The sequence below is a fragment of the Conger conger genome, chromosome 16 (genome assembly GCF_963514075.1).
Source record: "Conger conger chromosome 16, fConCon1.1, whole genome shotgun sequence".
NCBI classification, from domain to species: Eukaryota; Metazoa; Chordata; class Actinopteri; order Anguilliformes; family Congridae; genus Conger; species Conger conger.
Window position 1 is genome coordinate 14,692,586 of NC_083775.1, and position 24,176 is coordinate 14,716,761.

At 50.4% G+C, this 24,176-nt stretch overlaps 2 protein-coding genes and 3 non-coding genes across 5 annotated transcripts in view; all 5 read left to right on the forward strand.

Moving 5' to 3' along the window:
* The first annotated feature begins 260 nt into the window (after positions 1-260).
* LOC133114373 (transportin-2) lies at positions 261-17,852 on the forward strand. The gene is made up of 25 exons (XM_061223684.1): positions 261-417; positions 2,016-2,122; positions 2,967-3,042; positions 4,321-4,470; positions 5,667-5,773; positions 6,221-6,354; positions 6,683-6,764; positions 7,760-7,882; positions 8,597-8,715; positions 9,156-9,216; positions 9,917-10,088; positions 10,816-10,968; positions 12,013-12,238; positions 12,460-12,631; positions 13,045-13,131; positions 13,264-13,371; positions 14,308-14,466; positions 14,844-14,931; positions 15,150-15,248; positions 15,764-15,859; positions 16,148-16,223; positions 16,614-16,713; positions 16,898-16,972; positions 17,379-17,526; positions 17,718-17,852. The coding sequence occupies exons 2-24, from the start codon at positions 2,024-2,026 to the stop codon at positions 17,484-17,486; spliced, it is 2,670 nt and encodes an 889-aa protein (XP_061079668.1). The 5' UTR covers positions 261-417; positions 2,016-2,023; the 3' UTR covers positions 17,487-17,526; positions 17,718-17,852.
* On the forward strand, positions 5,214-5,282 carry LOC133115621 (small nucleolar RNA SNORD41). The gene has a single exon (XR_009705794.1). It is a non-coding gene; the product is annotated as a small nucleolar RNA SNORD41 (small nucleolar RNA).
* Positions 8,076-8,145, forward strand: LOC133115623 (small nucleolar RNA SNORD41). Its single transcript, XR_009705796.1, has one exon. It is a non-coding gene; the product is annotated as a small nucleolar RNA SNORD41 (small nucleolar RNA).
* On the forward strand, positions 9,430-9,499 carry LOC133115622 (small nucleolar RNA SNORD41). Its single transcript, XR_009705795.1, has one exon. It is a non-coding gene; the product is annotated as a small nucleolar RNA SNORD41 (small nucleolar RNA).
* A 4,515-nt stretch (positions 17,853-22,367) lies between the features above and the next one.
* The window catches only part of fbxw9 (F-box and WD repeat domain containing 9), a 6,707-nt gene continuing 4,898 nt past the window's right edge, over positions 22,368-24,176 (forward strand). The window contains exons 1-3 of the mRNA XM_061224626.1: positions 22,368-22,741; positions 23,081-23,234; positions 23,551-23,692. Coding sequence (XP_061080610.1) covers positions 23,089-23,234; positions 23,551-23,692 — 288 coding nt within the window. The 5' untranslated portion in view covers positions 22,368-22,741; positions 23,081-23,088. The remainder of the gene's footprint in view (positions 22,742-23,080; positions 23,235-23,550; positions 23,693-24,176) is intronic.

Sequence of the window (24,176 nt, forward strand, 5' to 3'; positions counted from 1 at the left end):
ATTGGCAAATTTGTGAAATTACATTTTCCCACATAGATGATAAAGGTATAGCAAGGTATATTAATATTTATAAAACTTGGCACATTTTGCCAAGATGATACAATATATTAGCAATACAAAATAATGACTTAAAACATCTGAATAATTTTACATGTTGCCCCTATGATTGGCCAATAACGTCTTACGGAAGCCGACGCTGGTCACAGGCGGGGTTGAGGGGAGCTCACGCCACCGCGCTTCTTCATTCCAAACCGGAGCGCGGCACTCGGGAGCGAGCACGAGACAGCGGCCGCGGCTTTTGAGAGAAACCGTGGAATTTTGGTAACGGCCTCCGTTTTTACCACAATCACCGTTGTTTAATCGCGGGCGAGACACCACGACGACAAAAAGGAGATCAGACGTCTGAGATAACTTCAGGTAACGTTAAAGACTAATGTCGTTGTTCTCAAAATCGCATTGGCGTGTAGCTTGCTAGCTAGCAATCTCAGCTAACTTAGCTACTTTAAAGAGAACAGAGAGGAGAGGGGCCAGTGGTTAAAAGGCGCTCGTGAATTCTCAACTCTGGTCCTAGTTTATTTCAACGGGGTTTACTTTCATTGTCATCGTATGTTATAGATTCAGTGTCCGGTTCATATTAAGATCTGCAGTCTGATTGTCGCAGGCTGAAGTAGTTAGTCAGCCTGCTGGATAATAAAAAGGAGGCCGCTCTGGCCTTGCTTGGCGCCGAAGCCGGGGACCATCGTAGTTTAATAGGCGGTTGGTTACAGGTAAATTAGCTATTACGTTTGGGGTTGGCATTGGCAGCTAAGTAAAATTTAATAAGTAAAAGTTAGCGAAACTAGCTAGTTGTGTTGGATCGAATTATCAGATATCTATGCGTTTTGACATTTAGCCAGGCATTAGATTACTTGGTAGCTAGTTACTTCCTTTGGCAATAAGACATGGTTAGCTAGCTAGCCACCATAATCCATTAAATTTGGCCGCTAGCTAATGTTAGCCTGGCGTGACTAACGTTCGACTCCCTAACGTTAGCTAGCCAACTCTGCCTTGTAGTTTCATGCTTTTGTAAAGTTAGATGGTCACTGAAAACTGTTAGCTGTTGCCACCTAACGGCTAACGTTAGGTTTAAGACTGAGGTATGGTTCGACTTTTATTCAAGGTGGTCCTCTTGTTGGCTGCTTGGCTACCTAGCTAGCGGTTCGTCTCGAAGAATCGGAAGCAAATCGGCTGGTGTGGGGGTGGGGGCAGGATTACGGTGGTTAAGCCGGGTCATAGAGAGATTTTGCTCCTTGTGTTCGATAAATCTGGCATGTTTTTTCCGACCCAATCCGATTCCGCACATGCCCAGGCGTCGGCAGACTGAGAGAGCAGGGATTTTGTCACGGTTTGTTTGAATTTAACGTTAGCCACATAGCGCTTGCTAGTAGTTACACCACGATCCTGCACACGCGATTCCCCAGGCCCCGACCATGTGCATGTATGCCAATCGAAAATATTTATATCCAGCTTGCAGGATAAATCGTCCAGCTACCGACCGGCGTCCGTATTTTAAACGTTGCCAAATGCTGTTAGCTGTGCTTGTGTAACGTTAATTTAATTGGTCGTTGTAGTGTGATTAAATGTATGCGTTTATTAATTAAATTAGTAAAATAAGTAGGATTTCGCGAATATACGTTACCTACCTAGCATTCGAACACTTGTGATCGCATTAATGCCCTTGAATCAAAACAGTGTTTATCACTTACTTCAGTTTCGAAATATTAATTTATTCAGCCTTTCCTTATTAAAACGCACTTTCTGAATTAGCCCAGATGCTGTTCAGTCTACACTGTTTTCCCCTCTGTCTGTCTCAAGGGTGTGTGTGACCAGGCAGAAATGTGAAACTGCTAAATGAATTCGCCTGCAGTCTACATGTGGTTTGCGAGCGTGATGATAAGACTCGGAGGCTTGGATGTGATGGCCGGCGTCATGCATTGCTTTCCCGGGCACTGAATGTTGCGCTTGTGTGTTTGCAGAGCCGAGAATGGAGTGGCAGCCAGACGAGCAGGGACTTCAGCAGGTTCTCCAGCTCCTGAAGGACTCGCAGTCTCCCAGCACAGCCACACAGAGAGCTGTGCAACAAGTATCCTCATACGTCTGCTTACAGGCCCTTGGGGTGGAGCGACTAAGGACAGGGATGGGCGGGGAGTTCATGTTTCTTGTGCTTGAATTTGTATTTTAATTGAAAATGTACATGTTAATCTGACCCCCCCCCCCCCCCCTTGAACCTCATGCACAATCCCCCTCCTCTGCTCTGTTGCTGGGGGAGGGTGTGGTGTCTTGTGCGGTTTTTGGTTTTGTTGAAGAAGCTAGTGCAAACCCTTAGTCCCAGGCAGTGCTCTAGCCTGGGCATGACTAGAATCCAAAAGCACTTGCATTGCTATTTACCTCAGCTGCAGTCATCTTGTTTTTGAGGTATCTGCGGAATGGTGTTGTACTTCATAGTTTGAAAACAAATAACCAGTGGTGACAGTCACTGTCGCTGTGTAGATGTGGCGAAGGAAGCAAAAATAAATTAGTTTTGAGGCCCTGAGCAGGTTGTAGCTGAGGTGTACTTTTAAGCCCTGTTCAGGCCAAAGATTTGTCATGCAACAAACTGCAACTGGTGACACTTTGTTAGCTAAAACTTCCCACATGCAAGTTTAATCGCCTGCAGTGGCGTTAGTCGTTCTGAGATGGGTAGTTCATACTGCTGCAACTGCACTCATGCAGCATTCAAAAACTGTTTTGTCATGTCGCAAATCTTTGTTCTGACTGACCTGGGCTTCAGTTTGCCAGTGCTTCACTGCTGCTTTTTTCTCTGTCGCAGTATTTACTGTGTGTGAGATTAGTCAGCCTGCATTACTCATGCAGCATTTGGCATTCCTAAGTGTGAGGAATAGGATGTGAACTCGTATGTTGTAAGTTGTCCTTAACAGCGCTGCCAGAAACTGGAACAGCTGAACCAGTACCCCGACTTCAACAACTATCTCATCTTCGTCCTCACCAGACTCAAAACCGAAGGTAGAAATTTCTTCAGCTTTCTTGTTGCGGAAGAGCTGTACGTCTCGGTGCCTGTTGCAAAAGTTTACAAAGTATAAAGAGGAAGGGGAAACGCCGCAGGGTAAAACTGCTTTCCTTTTTTCCTGCGCTTTTGTGTCTGGGAGAAGTGCAGCCAGCTCTGATCTTGGAGCTGTGGCGTACAGCTAAAGTAATGGACCTTGATGCAGGCATTGGTTCGTTGCGGTTTCACACCGAGAGTAGCATAAGAGCAAACGGCTGATCTGGGGGTGTGTCACAAAGCAGGATTTCTAAGTTAGCCGGGTGAATTCAGAGTTGCACCTGGAAGCCTTCAAAAACTGGAAAGTGGTTTGACGTAAAATAAGCTGTTCCTGGCTTTGCTCTGAATTTATCCAGATAACTCTGTAGTCCTGCTTTGTCATTTACCTCCCTGATCGAACAGTAGTGAGCAAAAACTCTCAGGATGAATCCAGCTCTAGAGGCCGGCAAGGTGTGTAATGGTAGATATAAATGTGATGGACCTCATTGGTTTATAGCAAATGAAATGGGCCAAACATGCATCTGGCTGCTTGTGTGGAATGTCATAGGTGCTGAGGCCGTTAGCCAGAATGCTAGCGCCTCCCGCCTTGCCCATTAGCATTGCTTGTAACTGCACGTGCTGTGCCTCCACACACGCATTGATGTTTTGGGGCTTCTGCTTCGGGGGTGTGCAGCTGGGCTGCAGTGGGAAGACTGCAGACTTTAGTGTGTCCGTCTAGAAGCAGATTGCCTCTTTATCCGATCCTTCCATAGTTGGACATCAAGGGCAAACTACCTGTTCAAAGCCTTAATTGAAAAGGAACAAATCAGATCAATTTAAAGCTGAAACGGTTTCATTTATTTTGTATTGAATCTTCCGATAGCAGGTCAGGTGAATATTACAGGTTTCTGAGCAGAATTTGAGAACTGAATGAGGGTGTCAATTGCAATGTGTGTATCTTTGTATAATTTGCTTTTAAAAAGCGCCCCAGCAGTGGTACATTACAATGATTACCTCTGGAAGCTCGATGTTTCTGTTGAGTTTTAAAATTACTTTTTGTTTTTCTTTCCCCCCCCCTTTCCCCTTGCTCTCTGGCATTCTTCTGTTCCCACTCCTGTGCTGCATTCCTCCCTCTGTCTCTCTCACTGTTTCCACCCTTCGCTTCTGCATTTCTCCCCCTTTCCTCTTGCCGTTCTTCCACTCCTCCCTTTGACCCCCCCCCCCTCCTCTGTTTCCAATCCCTCCTTCCATCCCTCTCTCAGACGAGCCCACGCGCTCTCTCAGCGGTCTAATACTGAAGAACAATGTTAAGGCTCACTACCAGAACTTCCCCCCGCCAGTGGCGGACTTCATCAAGCGCGAGTGTCTGAACAACATCGGCGACCCCTCTCCCCTCATTCGCGCCACCATCGGTGAGTCCTTCTGCTCCTTCTGTTCCCTGGGACTCTCCCTGTCCTTTTACGTTGCGAGTCCTTCTGCTCCTTCTGTTCCCTGGGACTCTCCCTGTCCTTTTACGTTGTGAGTCCTTCTGCTCCTTCTGTTCCCTGGGACTCTCCCTGTCCTTTTACGTTGCGAGTCCTTCTGTTCCCTGGGACTCTCCCTGTCCTTTTATGTTGTGAGTCCTTCTGTTCCCTGGGACTCTCCCTGTCCTTTTACGTTGTGAGTCCTTCTGCTCCTTCTGTTCCCTGGAACTCTCCGTCCTTTTACGTTGTGAGTCCTTCTGCTCCTTCTGTTCCCTGGGACTCTCCCTGTCCTTTTACGTTGCGAGTCCTTCTGCTCCTTCTGTTCCCTGGGACTCTCCCTGTCCTTTTACGTTGCGAGTCCTTCTGCTCCTTCTGTTCCCTGGGACTCTCCCTGTCCTTTTACGTTGCGAGTCCTTCTGTTCCCTGGGACTCTCCCTGTCCTTTTTTTACATTGTGTGATTGGTGGGGTTGTGTGAAACCACCTCCCCTTTGCCCTGCATGATTGCGCTCTTGGGCAGAGTCACGGGCACGTATTCACGGCGACGCGACTGTATGATCGACTGAGTTCTGGCTAAATCCCTTGCTCAAGGTGACCACAGCAGTGCTCCACCGGGCGATTGAAACGACGGTCCTCCGTTTCGCGAGAGCCCAGTTCCAAAATCCATGATGCTACATGCCATGTGGTGTTCTCTCTGGAGATGATGTACACACTGACAGCTGATTCTCACTGATGGTGTTTGTATTCATACTGTCTGATCCTGAGAGCGCCTGTCTGTGTTTCTGAGGGTGGGGGGGTGCGCAAGTGCTCCCTGGCTGTGTATTTGGCTGCCTGGCTGTGCCCAGTTTCCTAACCTGTGTCTGTGTGTCTCTCCTGTGTGTCTGTGTGTCTCTCCTGTGTGTCTGTGTGTCTCTCCTGTGTGTCTGTGTGTCTCTCCTGTGTGTCTGTGTGTCTCTCCTGTGTGTCTGTCCGTCTCTCCTGTGTGTCTGCCCGTCTCTCCTGTGTGTCTGCCCGTCTCTCCTGTGTGTCTGCCCGTCTCTCCTGTGTGTCTGCCCGTCTCTCCTGTGTGTCTGTCTCTCTGTCTCTCCTGTATCCGTCTGTCTCCCCCGTGTGTCTGTGTCCGTCTGTCTGTGTGTCTGTCTCCCAGGTATCCTGATCACGACCATCGCCTCTAAAGGGGAGCTGCAGACCTGGCCAGAGCTCCTGCCACAGCTGTGCAACCTGCTCAACTCTGAGGACTACAACACCTGCGAGGTCAGAGGTCGTTCCCTTGTCACACGCTACCTTTCACCCTCTGTCAGCCCCCCCCCTTCATTCCATTCATCATCGTCCCTCTCTCTGACCTGGTCTGTACAACCCCGTGTCTGGATGTGATGGACAATCCCAAGCCCATGATTATCCGTGATGTTGGATGTATTCATACTGTCTGATCCACTCGGTGGGACGAGGTCTGTGTTGCTCTTGCTCTGTGCTTAGACTTCTTTCTGTGTCTCTTCAACTGTGACCGAGTTGCACTCTTCCTGTCTATATCATCTGTTGCTCTGGGTTTGATTCCTCCTCTCTGCAGTTTGACTCTTCCTTTTTGTAATCCCGTTCCAATTTCAATTTTCCGTTCAGTGTACTCGCAAAATGAATCGAAGGTTCACGAATTGAAGTCCTCCGAGAGCATTATGTGATCCCAGCCCGGTGTCTTGCTCTCAGGGGTCTTTCGGGGCTCTGCAGAAGATCTGTGAGGATTCTTCTGAGCTCCTGGACAGTGACGCGCTCAACCGACCCCTCAACATCATGATCCCCAAATTCCTGCAGTTCTTCAAGCACTGCAGCGCCAAGATCAGGTGTGTGAGGAGCGCCCCAGGGATCCCCCCCCTCTGCACCAGTCCTGCCACACACTTCATTATTGGATTGAATTCTGGTGATGTCACCATAGTGTACACTTCAATACATTTTTTTTATTTTTATTTTTTTATTGGGGGAAAGCACACACCTTGCATTTTAGATACCTGTGTGTTGCTCATCTTCATTATAGCTGGTCTTCAGTACCCAGGCGTTGGCCTCCATAGCGTCATAAGTTGTGTTTGTATAGGTAATCCATTAAGCCAGTGGTTTTCTGTCCTAGTACCCATGTACTCATTTAATGACACTTCCACCCTTTCCTCCCTCTAGATCTCACGCCATCGCCTGTGTAAACCAGTTCATCATTGGTCGAGCTCAGGCCCTGATGGACAACATTGACACCTTTATCGAGGTGGGTGTTGAGCACTGGTGTTGATGTGGAGGTGTCTGCCGCATTAACTCCTGTGCTGACTGTAACCATTTCTCCCCCCTCCCTCTCTCCCCCCTCTCTCTCTCCCCCTCCCCCCCTTCTCTCTCCCTCTCTCCCCCACTCCCTCTCTTCCTCTCCCTCTCTCTTCCCCTCTCCCCCTCTTTTCCCCTCCTCCCTCTCTCTTCCCCCCCTCCCTCTCTCCCTCTCTCTCTCCCCCCCCTCCCCCCTCTCTCTCTCTCCCTCCCTCCCTCCCTCTCTATCTCTCCCTCTCCCCCCCTCTCTCTCCCCCTCTCTCCCCCTCTCTCCCCCTCTCTCCCCCTCTCTCTCTCCCCCTCTCTCTCTCCCCCTCTCTCTCTCTCCCTCTCCCCCCCTCTCCCCCCCTCTCTCTCCCCCTCTCTCCCCCTCTCTCCCCCTCTCTCCCTCTCTCCCCCTCTCTCTCTCCCTCTCCCCCCCTCCCTCTCTCCCCCCCTCCCTCTCTCCCCCCCTCTCTCTCTCCCCCCCTCTCTCTCCCTTTCCCCCCTCTCTCTCCCCCTCTCTCTCCCTCTCCCCCCTCCCTCTCTCTCCCCCCCTCCCTCTCTTCCTCTCCCTCTCTCTCCCCCTCTCTCTCCCCCCCTCTCTCTCTCCCTCTCCCTCCCTCTCTCCCTCTCCCCCCTCCCTCTCCCCCCTCTCTCTCCCTCTCCCCCCTCTCTCTCCCTCTCCCCTCTCGCTCTCCCTCTCCCTCCCTCTCTCTCTCTCTCCCCCCTCTCTCTCTCTCCCTCTCCCCCTCTCTCTCTCTCCCTCTCTCCCTCTCTTCCTCTCCCTCTCTCTTCCCCCCCTCTCCCCCTCTCTCTCCCTCTCCCTCCCTCTCTGTCTCTCTCCCCCCTCTCCTCCCTCTCCCCCCCCTCTCTCCCTCTCTTCCTCTCCCTCTCTCTTCCCCCCTCTCTCTCTCTCTCTCTCTCTCTCCCCCCCCCTCTCTCCCTCTCCCTCCCCCCTCTCAGAGCCTGTTTGCGCTGGCTGCAGACGAGGACTCTGAGGTGAGGAAGAACGTGTGTCGGGCTCTGGTCATGCTGCTGGAGGTCCGAATCGACCGGCTCATCCCCCACATGCACAGCATCATACAGGTGAGCCCGGCCCGGCCTCGTACCGAACGTTAAACGAGCTTCAGCTCATGCGCCTTCTCTCTGTGGGACTCTGCCGCCCACCTCTCCCTCAATCTCAATTTCTTTCTCCTCCCTCCCTCTCTTTCTCACTCATCTTTCTCTCCCTGTCTGCTCTCTCTCTCTCTTTCTCGCTCTCTCTCTCTGCGACGTTTATCTGGGAGTGATGACAGCTTTACACGTGAGAATCGGCTGTGATGTTTCGGTATTCATACTGTCTGACCCGCTGTGGCCTCGAGCCAGCCTGTGCCTCCCGAGCCAGCCTGTGCATCTCGAGCCAGCCTGTGCCTCTCGAGCCAGCCTGTGCCTCTCGAGCCAGCCTGTGCCTCTCGAGCCAGCCTGTGCCTCTCGAGCCAGCCTGTGCCTCCCGAGCCAGCCTGTGCCTCCCGAGCCAGCCTGTGCCTCCCGAGCCAGCCTGTGCCTCTCGAGCCAGCCTGTGCCTCCCGAGCCAGCCTGTGCCTCCCGAGCCAGCCTGTGCCTCCCGAGCCAGCCTGTGCCTCCCGAGCCAGCCTGTGCCTCCCGAGCCAGCCTGTGCCTCCCGAGCCAGCCTGTGCCTCTCGAGCCAGCCTGTGCCTCCCGCGGCTGCGATGTGAAACGCCCAGTTTCCCCTCGCAGCAAGCCCTTGATGGACCTGTTTGAACGGTGGCTGATCCTGTGTTCACACCCCCCCTCCCTCAGTACATGCTGCAGCGCACACAGGACCCCGATGAGAACGTGGCTCTGGAGGCCTGCGAGTTCTGGCTCACCCTGGCAGAACAGCCCATCTGCAAGGAGGTCCTGGCAGGACACCTAGTGCAGTGAGTACGCCATCTTTACTCTGGGCTCGTGTAACGTCTTTACTTGACACGCCGTGAGTATTTAGTCTGGAGACGGTGTGTATTGTACCTTTTTACTGTGTGAGGCAGTGAGTACAGGTACTTTACTCTGGGGCTGTGAGTATAATATCTTTACTGCGTGGGGCCATATATTGTGCATCTTTACTGTCTGGGGCAGTGAGTTTAGCATCTGTATTGCAGTGTGCAGTGAGCACAGCATCTCTATTGCAGTGTGCAGTGAGCACAGCATCTGTATTGCGGTGTGCAGTGAGCACAGCATCTGTATTGCAGTGTGCAGTGAGCACAGCATCTGTATTGCGGTGTGCAGTGAGCACAGCATCTGTATTGCGGTGGGCAGTGTGGGTATCAGTAATAAATTAAGATGTGCTGCCCTGCCTATCCTAACTGGACTCTCTCCTCAGACTTATTCCCATCTTGGTGAACGGTATGAAGTACTCTGAGATCGACATCATCTTGCTAAAGGTGAGCCTCCCGCTTTACTGCCTGTCTTTTGACCATTGGCCTTATATTTCCAGGAAATGCACATAAATATACTTAACCTTTTTTTTTTTGAAAAAGTGTGATGCTAGACAGAGTAATGCTTTTCTTTCTCGGTGACCTCATTTGTCATTAGTGTCGATTGTTTATCCGCTTCTGCTCGGTCAGAATCTCCCTCCATCTCCTCTGGCTGTGTGTCTGGGAGTGATGACGACTTGACTTGTGAGAACGATCTGTGATGTTTCAGTATTCATACTGTCTGACCCGCTGTGGCCACAGCCAGCATGTCCCACCCACTGGAGACGGGCGGAGCTCCTGAAACCGGGTGTCGATCTCCAGTCCTGGCGGGGCCGCGTTGTCTGCCGGTTTTTCGCCGCGTCTCGGATTATAAATCGAAGTCTCGTTCGCTAGAGTCCCCGCAGCTTGTTCTCGATGTCTTCGTTGGCTGCCGATTCGAAAGGAAACGACAAACGCCCGCAGACACGGCGGCCCTCCGGGACTGGAGTTTGACACCCCCGCTATCAGGGCCGGTGACGAGGGGGAAAGAAAACCAAGCCATTAAAAAGAAATTAAAATTTTTTTTAAAAAACGCACATATCCAGTTGGTGCATTTTTCCAAGACGAGCCCCCAGTCTCTGTGGGCTCTGGCTGAGGTGAGGCTGACGCCGGGCTGTGCCGTCTCCAGGGCGACGTGGAGGAGGACGAGGCGGTGCCCGACAGCGAGCAGGACATCAAGCCGCGCTTCCACAAGTCGCGCACCGTCACCCTGCAGCACGAGGGCGGCGGGGGCGAGGAGGGAGAGGACATCGAGGACGACGAGGACGACGACGACGACACGCTGTCCGACTGGAACCTGCGTGAGTGCCTCCGAACCGAGCCTGCTCTCTGTCTGTCCTGCGACTTCTCCTGCTGTCCCTCTGTCCCTCTGTCCCTCTGTCCCTCTGTCCCTCTGTCTCTCTGTCTCTCTGTCTCTCTGTCTCTCTGTCTCTCTGTCTCTCTGTCTCTCTGTCCCTCTGTCCCTCTGTCCCTCTGTCCCTCTGTCCCTCTGTCTCTCTGTCTCTCTGTCTCTCTGTCCCTCTGTCCCTCTGTCCGTCCATAAAGGTTCACCTGCCATCAGTCTGTCTGGTGTAAAGGCCTGTCCGCAACAAGAACGATGGATATAAATATGTTTAAAAAGTTGCTCGAACTCAAGTCCACGGCACAGCTATAACTGCAACGACGGTGACAAACTCTATATTTGGGGGGGGATCACTTTCCCAGTGATTTCCTTTGTTATTTCTCCAGCAGCATGAATGATAATGGCGCTGTGAATCAAAATCCATCCCTCCGGTGTCGCATGCAGATGACGTGGCCCAGAGAGAGCACTCGGAGAACGTTGCCGTTCGTCCGTGTGCAAGCTCGCCTCGTGATCGTTAGTTCTTGGTGTGGATGGTGCCGTCGTTCCGTCTGGTTTATACTTCTGTCCGTCTGCCTGTCTGATTTTGCCTAGTCTCTGTCTGTCTGGTTTCCTCTGTGCCGTCTCTGGTTGATGACCTGCAAGCCCTCCTCCATTTTGTGTCTGGTGTGGACTGTGTTCCCTCACAGGTAAGTGTTCGGCGGCGGCCCTGGACGTCCTGGCCAACGTGTTTCGCGACGACCTGCTGCCCCACCTCCTGCCCCTGCTGAAGGGCCTGCTGTTCCACCCAGACTGGGTCATCAAGGAGTCCGGCATCCTGGTGCTGGGAGCCATCGCCGAAGGTCAGTCCGCCCGTCCGTCCGTCCATGTCCCTGTGCGTGAGCTGCTCCTCAGGGCTCTGTCCATCGTCTCTCCCTCTTTCAAATAAAAAACAAAAAAACGTTTTTCTGGGCTTGACAAGGCGCATCTTGCGTCGCCAAAGCGTAGAAAAGAACATGGAAGAGCTCACTGGTTGTCCCTCTGTTTAGGGCAAGCCGTGATCTGATTTGCCAGTCGTCTAGTCCATCCCTCCTCTTTCTTCCTCTGCGACGCTCTGAGCTGACGCACTGAGCCACAGCTTTGTGTTATCGCCCCGGTTCTGTTCAGACCCCTCTCTCTGGAGGTGCAGTCTGCCCCTGAGGGCTGCAGTGTTGGGGACGTCCAGGCTGTGACTGGTGTTTCTCCATTATTGCCCAGTGTTGAGTCATGACTCATTTCTCCTCATGACCGACCTCGTTAATGCGGCTAATGGGATAAAGGCTAATTGGATTTGGTGTGTGAGGATATTTTGCACAGTGCCCTGTTTCCCGGCAACTGTCGGGCCAAAAGGTCAGTCCATGAGTTTGGTCTGAGTGGATCTGCCAAGAAAAATCATTGCAGTATTCCCATAATCTTAGAATGCGCATATGCTTAAAATGAAATGTTTAAGAATAACTTCCCTTGTCCTTCATAAAGACCTTTGCTGCTGGCTGAGTTTCAGTGTCCGTGGGCAGGACGTGGTTGAGTGTGGGGTGGTATGGTAGCCTTGGAAGGATGTGGGACTTGAGTTGCTGGTTAGGCATACAGGGAATTAGGGGTGGTGACTCATCTAGATGGATGAAGTTGGGTCCTTGAAAGATAAACAAACCCTGCTGTTGGGCCCTTTAGCAAGGCCCTTAACCCAAAAACTGCTCCTGGGGCTTTACCCCTTTTCTCTCTCCCTCTCGCCCCACTTGCGACTGTTCTCGCTGCCCTTGCTCCCTGGGTGCCCTTGCAAAAGCGAACGCGACCTCAACGGACGTGACCCGGTTAAATAAGCGACCGTCTCGCGGCCGAGCGACCCTGTTAACGAGGCGCTCTTCCCCCAGGCTGCATGCAGGGCATGGTGCCCTACCTGCCCGAGCTCATCCCGCACCTGATCCAGTGCCTGTGCGATAAGAAGGCCCTGGTGCGCTCCATCGCCTGCTGGACCCTCAGCCGCTACGCGCACTGGGTGGTCAGCCAGCCGCCCGACTCCCACCTCAAACCCCTCATGACCGAGCTGCTCAAACGCATCCTGGACGGCAACAAGCGGGTGCAGGAGGCCGCCTGCAGGTACTTCCGTCCGTCTGTCTGTCTCAGTCTGTGTGCCTGTCCGTCCGAGTCTCTGTCTTTGTGAGTGGCTCTGTTAGTTGTACGTCTGTGCTCTTCATTACCTGAAACTGTAGTTGATGGAGATGCCCTCTCTGACATTTGCCTGGGTGTTTGCATCTCCCTCTGTTCCTCCCTCTATTTTCCCCCTCTCTTTCCCCCTCCCTCCCTCTCCCGTCCCTCAGTGCGTTCGCCACTCTGGAGGAGGAGGCCTGTACGGAGCTGGTGCCCTACCTAAGCTTCATCCTGGACACGCTTGTGTTCGCCTTCGGGAAGTACCAGCACAAGAACCTGCTCATCCTGTACGACGCCATCGGCACGCTGGCCGACTCCGTGGGGCACCACCTCAACCAGCCGGTCAGTTCCACCAGCCGTAGGACCCCCGTATTTGTCATTCCTCTGGAGGTTTTGTGTGAGGTCACCGAGCCTGTTCTTGGTCAGAATCTGCCTCCGTTTTTCTCCCTGTGCGCCTGGGAGTGATGACAGCTTTACACTTGAGTATCAGCTGTGATGTTTCAGTATTCATACTGTCTCACCCGCTGTGGCCACAGCCAGCATATCCCATTTCTTGGTCGAGTCGTGGTTAATAAGCGTCTGACTAATATACGGCTCTGTCCTCGCTTTTGATCCCGAAGTGCGGGCGTTAATCGTTCTAATCATTGTTGTTTTTAAGTCTTTCCGTCGAGAAGACCTGGTCATGTTTTAGGTTGTCTTCCCATCTGTTTGTGCGAGTCACATTGGACTGTCTCCCACCCCCCCCCCCCCCTCAGGAATACATCCAGAAGCTGATGCCCCCCCTCATTCAGAAATGGAACGAGCTGAAGGACGAGGACAAAGACCTGTTCCCCCTCCTGGAGGTGAGGTGTCTGCACCCCTCTCCCGTTCTCTGTTTCCCGGGAGGTTGCGTGCTCCCCCGTCTGTGAGACTCCTGCCTGCAGAGTGGCCCCTTCTGACCGCCCCCCTCCCCCCCTCCCTCTGTCACCCCCTAGTGCCTGTCGTCAGTGGCCACGGCGCTGCAGAGCGGCTTCCTGCCATACTGTGAGCCGGTGTACCAGCGCTGCGTCACGCTGGTGCAGAAGACCCTCGCCCAGGCCATGGTGAGTCATCGCCTACGCCGCTTAACATCAGCTGCCGAACCCCACGTCGAGATACGCCCCTTAACATCAGCTGCCGAACCCCAGGCCGAGATACACCCCCTAACATCAGCTACCAAACCCCACGCCGAGATACACCCCCTAACATCAGCTACCAAACCCCACGCCGAGATACACCCCCTAACATCAGCTACCAAACCCCACGCCGAGATACGTCCCTTAACATCAGCTACCAAACCCCACGCCGAGATACACCCCTTAACATCAGCTACCAAACCCCACGCCGAGATACGCCCCTTAACATCAGCTACCAAACCCCACGCCGAGATGCACCCCCTAACATCAGCTACCAAACCCCACGCCGAGATACGTCCCTTAATATCAGCTGCCGAACCCCACGTCGAGATACGCCCCTTAACATCAGCTGCCGAACCCCACGTCGAGATACGCCCCTTAACATCAGCTGCCGAACCCCACGTCGAGATACGCCCCTTAACATCAGCTGCCGAACCCCAGGCCGAGATACACCCCCTAACATCAGCTACCAAACCCCACGCCGAGATACACCCCCTAACATCAGCTACCAAACCCCACGCCGAGATACACCCCCTAACATCAGCTACCAAACCCCACGCCGAGATACGTCCCTTAACATCAGCTACCAAACCCCACGCCGAGATACGTCCCTTAACATCAGCTACCAAACCCCACGCTGAGATACGTCCCTTAACATCAGCTACCTAACCCCACGCCGAGATGCGTCCCTTAACATCAGCTACCAAACCCCACGCCGAGATACACCCCTTAACATCAGCTACCAAACCGTTTTTGTGAGCTGCCTATTTCTGCATTAGTCATACGCTTCATACGTCATACCGTACCTGAACTGCTTCAGTGCATATCTATCCTGTAATGTCATTTTGACACCACCTCCTCCAGATGTACAACCAGCACCCGGACCAGTACGAGGCCCCTGATAAGGACTTCATGATTGTGGCCCTGGACCTGCTGAGTGGCCTGGCCGAGGGCCTGGGGGGCCATGTGGACCAGCTGGTGGCCCGCAGCAACATCATGACCCTGCTCTTCCAATGCATGCAGGTGTGTGTGTGTGTGTGTGTGTGTGTGTGTGTGTGTGTGTGTGTGTGTGTGTGTGTGTGTGTGTGTGTGTGTGTGTGTGTGTGTGTGTGTGTGTGTGTGTGTGTGTGTGTGGCAGCAACATCATGACCCTGCTCTTCCAGTGCATGCAGGTGTGTGTGTGTGTGTGTGTGTGGCAGCAACATCATGACCCTGCTCTTCCAGTGCATGCAGGTGTGTGTGTGTGTGTGTGTGTGTGTGTGGCAGCAACATCATCTGATCCCTGCTGTAATGCCACCCCGGGCAGTGGAAGATGTGGGGCCCTTATTTCCGCGTTGCTGTGTTGCCCCTGTGGCTGTGGAGCTCAGGTCGAGCGAACTCTTCTGGTATGTTCTCTGCAGGACACCATGCCTGAGGTGAGGCAGAGCTCCTTCGCCCTGCTGGGAGACCTGACCAAGGCCTGCTTCCCACACGTCAAGCCCTGCATCGGTGAGTTCTGCAGCGAGGTCCCCATAGTCCACAGTGGCAGAATGTGTGTGAAACGGTCCCCTCAGACGGTGAATTGTGGAGTGTGCGCTTTGGAAGGCGCGGTTGTGTTTGCGTGAGCGTTGCGTGAGCGTTGCGTGAGCAAGCGCGGCTGTGGAAAAGCTGTGTTCCTGTGTGTGGCTTTAGGGGAGTTCACGGTTTCTTTTCCTTCTGGTCTCCAGCGGAGTTCATGCCGATCCTGGGCACCAACCTGAACCCAGAGTTCATCTCTGTGTGTAATAACGCCACCTGGGCCATCGGGGAGATCTCCATGCAGATGGGTGAGTCCGGGGCTGAGTGTTGTGGAAAGTGTAGCTGGTTGACGCCTTTAATCCAAAGTGACTTACAAGTCTATAGGTTCTTCCAGTTAATGTTAAAGTTAAAGCATAACTCGTAAAATACACATGAAGTGTTGTTCTAAACGTATAGTCATCATTTTTTTTGGGGGGGCGGGGGGGAGGTTAGACAAGAGGGATAGGGATATCAGAAAGGGGGAGGCGGGGGAAATCAGGAGTGAGGACTAAGGTACAGTTTGGTTGAGCGTTCAGGGTAGTGATGGTGTGCAATGTCTCTACAGGAAAGGGTGAGAGTGTGAGGAAGGACAATGGCGATTGTTCAGGTGAGCTAGGCAGCGAGAGAGGGCGGGGAGCCAGCCAGGCAATCGGAATCAGCACAGAGTCAGGATGTAGGGCAGTGGCAGGAGAGGTCATGCCATTTAAATGCATGATGATGATGATGATGATGATGATGGTGCTGGTGGTGGTGGTGGCTCTTCCTCATTGTGCGTGTCTGACAGGAGCGGAGATGCAGCCCTATGTGGGCCTGGTCCTCAGCAACCTGGTGGAGATCATCAACCGCCCCAACACGCCCAAAACCCTGCTGGAAAACACGGGTAAGATCTCGTTTCAGCCATGGAGAGAGGTTTTTGTCGTGCTGGTCGTGTTCTGGTTCTGTGTACCTTGAGTGGCAGGGACTGGGCCCCTTGCCATGGTAATGGCTGCAGTGATGGTGGTGATGTCTACTGAAAAATAGTGAACATGCAGTTTGCCTTTCTTTTTTTGTGTGTCTGTCTTCCACCCCCCCCCACCCCCTAACATGTGATGAACTCAAAACAGACAAACCCCACTTCAGACATTACGTTGCCTTAGTAGCCATATTTCTCTCCCTCCGTCTCTTACAGCCATTACAATTGGCCGGCTGGGTTACGTGTGTCCTCAGGAGGTGGCCCCCATGTTGCCGCAGTTCATCCGTCCCTGGTGAGTCTCTGCCTCCACCCCGGTCTCCTCCGGTCCTGTTAATGTAGCGCTTGTACGAATGGTCCGTGAGGTCAGCGGTCTTCCCTGTCCCAGGTGTATCTGAGCCCCTGGACAGATTTTTCTCCCGGTGGAGTATGTCAGCCAGGCACTCTAGTTATGCCGTCTGTTATATACTGTGGTATGCTATGCTGGTTCACCTCTATTGGAACCTAGAGTAAAAGGTTTTGGTAAGGATGCATGTTCAGTCTTTGGCTGTAGTTCAGTTTGCGTAGATTATTGCTCTCATCAGGAATGTAAAAGTTGATATGAAAACACAGGCCTTCTCTCTGCCCCTCTGATGTGAAGCATGTGCGTTTTATTAATTTGAAGAAAACGCCTTTCTCCCCGTAGGTGTACGTCCTTGCGTAATATCCGTGACAACGAGGAGAAGGACTCTGCCTTCCGCGGGATCTGCATGATGATCGGGGTCAACCCTGGCGGAGTGGTGCAGGTGAGGATGGAGGTCAGGGGTCGGTCGGTCACAGAATGGAAAGGTCGATTTATTTATTTATTTATTTATTTTTTTTTTTGGGAAGTTTTACGCGTCTGGCCAAAGCGATCACACTGGCCCCTGGTGGTAGTTGGGTGGGGACGGCGGTCGGATAGTTGTGTTTCACCGCGCCCTGTCTCTGCAGGACTTCATCTTCTTCTGCGATGCTGTGGCCTCCTGGGTGAGCCCCAAAGACGACCTGAGAGACATGTTCTACAAGGTGAGCCCCGGCCCAGCGGCGGGCTGCAGTGCACGGCTTATTTTCTTCGCGTGGTTATGTGCGTTTTATTGCTCAACCCTAGGGACTGCGATTCACACTAAAGATGGCCTTTCAAGAAATCTGAAAGGCCATCTTCGCTTGTGGGTGATTTGGGCGCGGGGTGTGGCTGCTGCAATTACAGATGTGACAAAATGGTAATTCTGTGCCTGTGTACCTGAATTCTGTTTCTGAAAACAGGCTCGATCATTTTGTGGCGCTGAAATGTATACGGGATATTGACTCTGTAGTGCACTAGTGGATGACGGGACATGAGCTCTGTAGAGCTGAAGTGTATTGTGGGGTATGAGCTGTGCCCAGCTGAAGTGCATTGTGGGACGTAGAGCTGACGTACGCTGTATTGTTGCAGATCCTGCATGGCTTCAAGGATCAGGTGGGAGAGGAGAACTGGCAGCAGTTTTCGGAGCAGTTCCCTCCGTTGCTGAAAGAGAGGCTGTCGGCCTGTTACGGCGTGTAGCCTGTCCGCCGGCGTTAATCCTGAAGGGGCACCGCTTAAGGTAGCACGCCAATTCTCACCAACACGTCTCCCAACTTTTTACTCTTACGTCCTCAACGTTGTCTTTGTTAGGGCCTGTTTCACGGACAAGCCTAGTCTTAGACTGAATTCACGTTTGAATGGAGAGTTTGAATACGTTTTTCTGAGAAACATTGTGTTTTGAGTTTGTGTGCCTTGTCTCTCTGTTTCCAGGTGTGCCCGTGGGAGGGTTACTGGGAAACTCATCCAGCTCTGTGTAATTGCACTGCCCCGATGGTGGGGGAGAGGGACACCACTGGCCCGCCCCCTCCGGACACCCCACCCCCAAGCCCCGTGTGTCTGTGAGGGTGGGTGGGAGGGGGGGACGGGAGGGAGGGAGGGAGGGAGGGACAATCCTCTGCATCGACGCCGACTAAATCCCACATGCTCAGATAAGGAACGGACAGGGGGGGGGTGAGGGAGGGAGGGAGGGAGGGAGCGGGAGGGAGGTAGGCAGGCGGGGTCGTAGGCTTCTGTACTCGCGGCTAGCGCAACGATGGGACACTCCCTCGGTCAGGCAGGCGGGGAGGGAGGGCGGGAGGGGGGAGGGAGTCCATGACCGCAACAACGATAGAACCTAAATCGACCACAGGTTAACACACCACACACACGTTATTGTAATAATAATTGTAATCGGCAGGCTTTCATTTCGGTAGTCGTGCACAGAAAGGCTACTGTCAGCCAGGCACATTTTGCGTATACATATTGGTAAAGATACAGTGGAAATCCACAGCAGAGGCTGTGTGGGTCAGAGTGCTGTTACTCAGTTTAGAATCATACTGAGGTTAACGCGGGGGGAAAACGAGTGCAAATTTTTAATCTTTCGATTTCTTAGATGATCTAAGACAGGGGAAGTACAAGAACATAAACAAAATGGCGTCCTTAATACACGAGCATTCATAGGTCCAAGAGCCTGTGATATTGGGTCCGTTTATGGCCCTTTCATGGCGTATATATTTTTTGTTTTTCCTGATAAAAGGTTAATTGTAGTGGATTCCCCCTTAATTTTTTTAAAGGAAATTTGGGACTAATGCCTAGAATTTGAATACAAGTTTGTTTTTCTAGTTAAGGGGATGAGAGAAGTTGAGATCACATAATGGTCATCGCATCTTTATTTTTTATTTTTTTTAAGCGACGCGTTTTGTGCGTGCGTATCGCGCGTCATTTGAGAATGTCTGCCATTAATTCTGTCTCTAAATTTACACAGGATCTGAGGACGCTTATTGTAATAAGATACCTTATGCTTGATTTCCCTCCCCCACCCCCCCCCCCCCCCCCTTATGAAATCTGTTTTATTTAACCTCTGTTGGGGTAAGCAGGGATTAGTATAGGGTGTAGGGAGTTCTACGTGACTAAAATCCGCTGATGAGGCCATATTCAGGCAAGGTTACGTTGATCTTACAGGAGAATCACACTGCTACGAGACTAATACTGTAGTGAAAGATCTTTGCTGCTTTTTCTGTTTATTTACTATGGACTTAAAGGAAATGAGAAAATAAGGAAGAAAAAAAATCGTAATAAAACATTTTTAAAAAAGATTTACGCCAGGGGCTTTGTGATGTTATGCACTTTCTTTTCAGGAAAAAAAATGTTATGTACTCTTTAAAATTAATACAACGGTAATCCACCAAGCTTTCTTTTAAGATATATTTTCATTTGCGAAATTGTAGCAAGCGTGTACTCATGCCTTGTGACCAAAACGCAACAAAACCAGATACTGCAGACGCTAATTGTAAACGCTGCTCGATTCCGCAGAATGGTTAGTGTCTGCAGAAATTTGGCTCCGTCTGTGGCAAAGGTCGAGACTGTTTTGGAGAGAACCCTGACGGGCGCTTGGGTTAATGTCCCGCTCTCCCGAGAAACCCACAAATTTGGGCTTGGCTGACCTGTTCCTTACACATGCCCTCGTCACCGCTGGCTTTTGGGGTGGCGGTGATGGCTGTTTTCCACTGTCCGTAAAAGGCTTTTCCAATCAGTCTTAAGGAACGTAATTCACAGAATCGGTTCGTGTGTTTGCAGCGCTCGGAAGGCTCCAGTGTGTTTTGAAGATGAAGGTGGTCTGTCCCTCAGAAGTACGCGCAGTACCTGACTTAACGGCCGCAGATTGGGCTGGGCGTGAGGCCGGTTGGGACATGTCTGGGCTTGTTCAGAGCTGTAGCCATGGCAATTAGGCCTGGCACGCTCTGCTGTTAATGCAGTAGATCTTAATCTGAAAGATGGGAATGTTGCTTATCTATCGTCCCCCCCCCTCCCCCCATCAACCTAAAGTCGACGGATAAGTTATTCTGTCCAGGAGTCTTCGTCAGTACCTCACCGTGTGTATTTGTCAAGTTTCTGGGTTTCATTTGACTTGTCTGCATGTGGAACCGGTCGCTGCGTGCTTCAGCATGCTTTTCACTGTAAGTGCATGTGCGCGGCCTTCAGACGCTAACCGCTAGCCACAGGCCTTCCCCCTGAGGTCGTGTGACCAGCCATTTCAAGGGGGGCCAACCCTGTGGAGAAACCTTCAGTATCGATACTTGTCACATTGGTTTCCAGGCCATTTTGTAGAAAGATTACAAAGATTATATCTGTGACGATGCCTCCCAGTGTAATGAAAACCATTTAATCAAAAGCAATGATTGAAATGCGCTGTTGAAATTGCTCATTACTGTACTCTGGATAATAAGGACTGTAGGCCTCGGCTGTGGGACAGCCTTCGGATGGCTTTAATCGATAAGACTGGGCTTCACTTTAGCAAAGTAACAGATGCCATGGGTTCTTTGGGCTTTCGCCGAAACGTGAATATGAACTTCCGCTTTTTATATCACTGTGAATCAAATACGAGGCGTTTTGTGCAGGCGAGGCCCACATTCGGGCTCCATTTTGACGCTTTTTTTTTGTAAAACTGCTTCACCTGAATTCCCTCAGTGTAAGAATCGGTGACTTGGTGTGCGATGTGTCCATAGGTAAACTAATATGCAAGTGTTGGTTGGTGAATTTTCTCCGAAGGGCTGTCTTTCTGGGGGCGGGAGGGGCGGGACAGGTATGCACAAATAAGAATTAGACCACAACCACCACGTGTCGCATTAGTGGGACTGGGGGTCCAACATCCCACACAGTGTAAAATATTGCAGTAAGTTAACCACCTTGTTATACAAGTGATAAGTCAATCTTAAAATACAGCCAATTTATTCTCCAGTGTTAAAAATGTATTTCCACTATTTTTTGTTAGGTTTTTTTTTTTTTTTCACGAGATTTTTTATTTTTATTTATTTTTTCAATATTTTTGTATTTATTTTGTTCAGATTTTTTGTTTTTCACATTTTAGTTTTGTGCAGAGATGCACAAATTTTTTTGGACTTCAAAAGTTTTTTGTTTTTCTTCCCCCCCCCCCCCCCCTTACCATTAACATTCTTTTTATTTAAAGAATTTTTTTGTTTCGTTGTTTTATAGCGGACCATTTATTTTAGTCAACTGTTAAAAGGGGGGGGAGGGTCAGGGGGATTTAGCTTGGTGCATACCTGGGGAATAAGGGAAACATTGTAAGACTTGTAGGACCTTGTTTCAGTCTCAAGTCTGCTGAATGAAATTGATGTATTTTTCTCGACTGAGTGCAAGTGGGATGTTAACTTATGTATCAAACTTAATCACTTTCTATTTTTCTTTTTGTGAATGGAAAATAAAAAAAAAGGTTTTCTACCAAGCTGGGAACAAATTTGCATCTTGTCTGTCTGGATTATTTTACCTGTCTTTAATGTGCTTTTTCACAGACGTGCATATCAGTGGTGACAGTATTGTATTACTGGGATGATGTCATGGATGGGAATACAACTTTCAAACTAATGAACTAATGAAGTTTATAAATCCACCCAATAATTATAATTTTGTGTTACCCATATACTGTAAGCCTGAATTTGTAGCCTAGCTTTGGGCAACAAAACCAGCACCCTGTTCCTTCACAACTGCTTGACCATAGAGCCGTGATCTTGGAACTAATGATGAAATGAACTAGACTGTTTAGAAATATATTTGAGGACCACCATTGGAATCCTAGGACTGGAATTGCCTATGAAGTTGATTATCTGGGCCCAAACGCCCTCCAGGAACAGGAGGATTTTGTATTTTTCTTGGATCTCATGAACTGCTCCTCTTGAGTCCATGTTATGGTCCCACCTGAAAGTAACGCAGTCACTATAAGTCTATATTACCTTACTACCAGGTGAAAATCACTTTTCGAAGCAGTGTTGGCAAAAAAAGAAGATAAGTTGTAACTGGTTGAACAATTCTAATTTCTGGAAAGAGTATGTTCTTTACGAATACAATATTTGTATTTCTACCCAGCTGGCCATGATTGTGAGCAATTAACGTTACTTCCCCTACCTCAATTAAGCCTGGAAGGCAGCAGCTTTCTAGAAAACTTAATAGCGACAGATTTGCAAACTATAGCTCATTAACATGGATGCAAATAGTTTTGATAAAAAACACATCTGTGGTAGGTTGATCTGAACCCGCTGCCTTCCAGGCGACACTGCGGGAAGGAAATTTATGTACAAACAATGAAGGCACATTTGATATTACATCAATATTGTAAACGTAGATATTGCAAGTTGAGCCATCAAAATAATCAATCAAATCTACCAAAACGATCGTTTAAATCGTATCAAAAGGGAGAGAAAAAAAGATAGGGGTATATTAAGAACTTAAATTGACTCATTAAAGAAAAGAGTTCACCCCCCCCCCCCCTTCAGAGACTGCATGCGGGAAAGAAGGTACCATGGGCTGCTTTCGTTTTGGTCGACCAGCAGCAGGTTGATGACGTCAAATTGTGCGCGCCGGAAAAAAACATATTTGAAAAGCAACTGTAAATTGGCGGATGGCTATTGTAAGATCAGATTGCTGGTTGTGGGCAGATTGACAAGAAGCTCCAATTCATATAACTACTCCTTTTTGTGCTACCTAAAACGGCCGGTTGAAATTTATAATTAAAAGAACTATCTGTGCTCATTTATGTGATCCTACTAAAGAAAGGAACCAAATTGGCTAGAAGCAAGCATAATGTTTGTCTTGTCTGTCACAGTTTAACCTTACTTACAGTGAAGCCTGAAGGTATGAATAATGCTAGCTAGCAACGTGTTCACTGTTTAATGAATACGCGTCACAGCAACCGTAGCATCTTTTTCGTAATGAAGTATCAATAACACGGAAAGTATTAACAGGTAGGTTTGTTTGACTGCGATATGTTTTGTGGATGGCTTGCTGTCATCCTTTTTCATTTACACTGACATGTTGATGTCATTTTCTCGTTACCTTTTCGGCATTGCCTCACGTGAATTTACTGAGACGTTCTAATGACAACAATTTACAAAACAAAGTGTGTAGGTTTATGAATTCTGACATAAACTGTACCATAATTTCAAAAAGGAACGTGTGCAACGAACTACATCATCCATCGCATGACTGCATTCGAAAGACAAAAGGACACGTGCAGCAGTGTCAATTCGTGATTTCTGGTGAGAGCGCAGAGGTGTCGATATCTCTTGTTCGCTGTCCGGTAGGTGCCTGGATGTCGGAGACTTGGGGCCGCCTGGAGGAAGAGGAAGCGGAGGCGGAGCTCAGCGAGCTGAAAGCGGGGAGCGCGGTGGGGAGAGCAGGGCGACTCGCCCCACTGAACGTGGCACACAATGAGGCTCTCAAACAGGAGCAACAGGGGTCAGTCTCCCCATTCCTCCCTTCTCTCATCACCGACTTCATTTATTCATTCATCTATTTATTGACTTCATTCACTTTTCTAGCAGATAACATATTTCGGGGGACATAGGCCAGAGCCTACAGTGCATGCTAATATTACATGTTAATATTAAATATGACAGCATTATAGATTTAGAATATGACAGCATTATATTAATTTTTCCATTCACCACTCAAGAGGGATTCTCAATTCCCTCTTCTATAATCTGCCTTTCTGTAGTGCCATGTCCTGCCATCACCTCACTGGTAACACAGTCTCCCTTGTTTTGCATGCCAGGCCCCCCCACCAGCTAGCAACCCAGGAAGCAGGCCCCTCACCATCCAGTGAAGGGACAGGGCTGCTGTCGTTGCCCTGGGAGATGGTGGCCCACATCGCCTCTCACCTCCCGGCGCAGTGTGTCATCACAGTCCTGCCGCAGGTGAGAGCGCGGCTGTGACCGCGGAGGTGGCCGGTGGAGCGGCCCGCTGTTTTTTTTAGCAAAAATGTCAACGAAAATCAACTGGGGTGCCGCTTACCCTCATCGCTGTCTGTCGGTCTCTCCGTCCCTCCTTGTCCCGCCTGTTCTCTTCCCCTCTCTTTCCCCTTCTCATTCTCCCTCCGTCCCTCTGAAATGTTTTCTTGTCCTGAATTCTGTCCTCCTTTCTCCTCTTTCAGTGACTGTTTTGGTAACCATGACTTTTTGCAATTGTGATTCTGTAGCTAGGGTGTGGTCACTGAGCCTCACCCTTGCGACTGATATTGATTGTATCTTCAAGCTCATGGTATTACTACCATTATTCCGTCTGGTATCACTACCACAATTCCTTTTTTTTTGTTGGCAGAGTGGAAAATCCGCCCCAATTTTTTTATTTCGAAAAATGAATTCAGTGTAAAAGCAGAGAGGGTCACAGACGTCAGAAGTC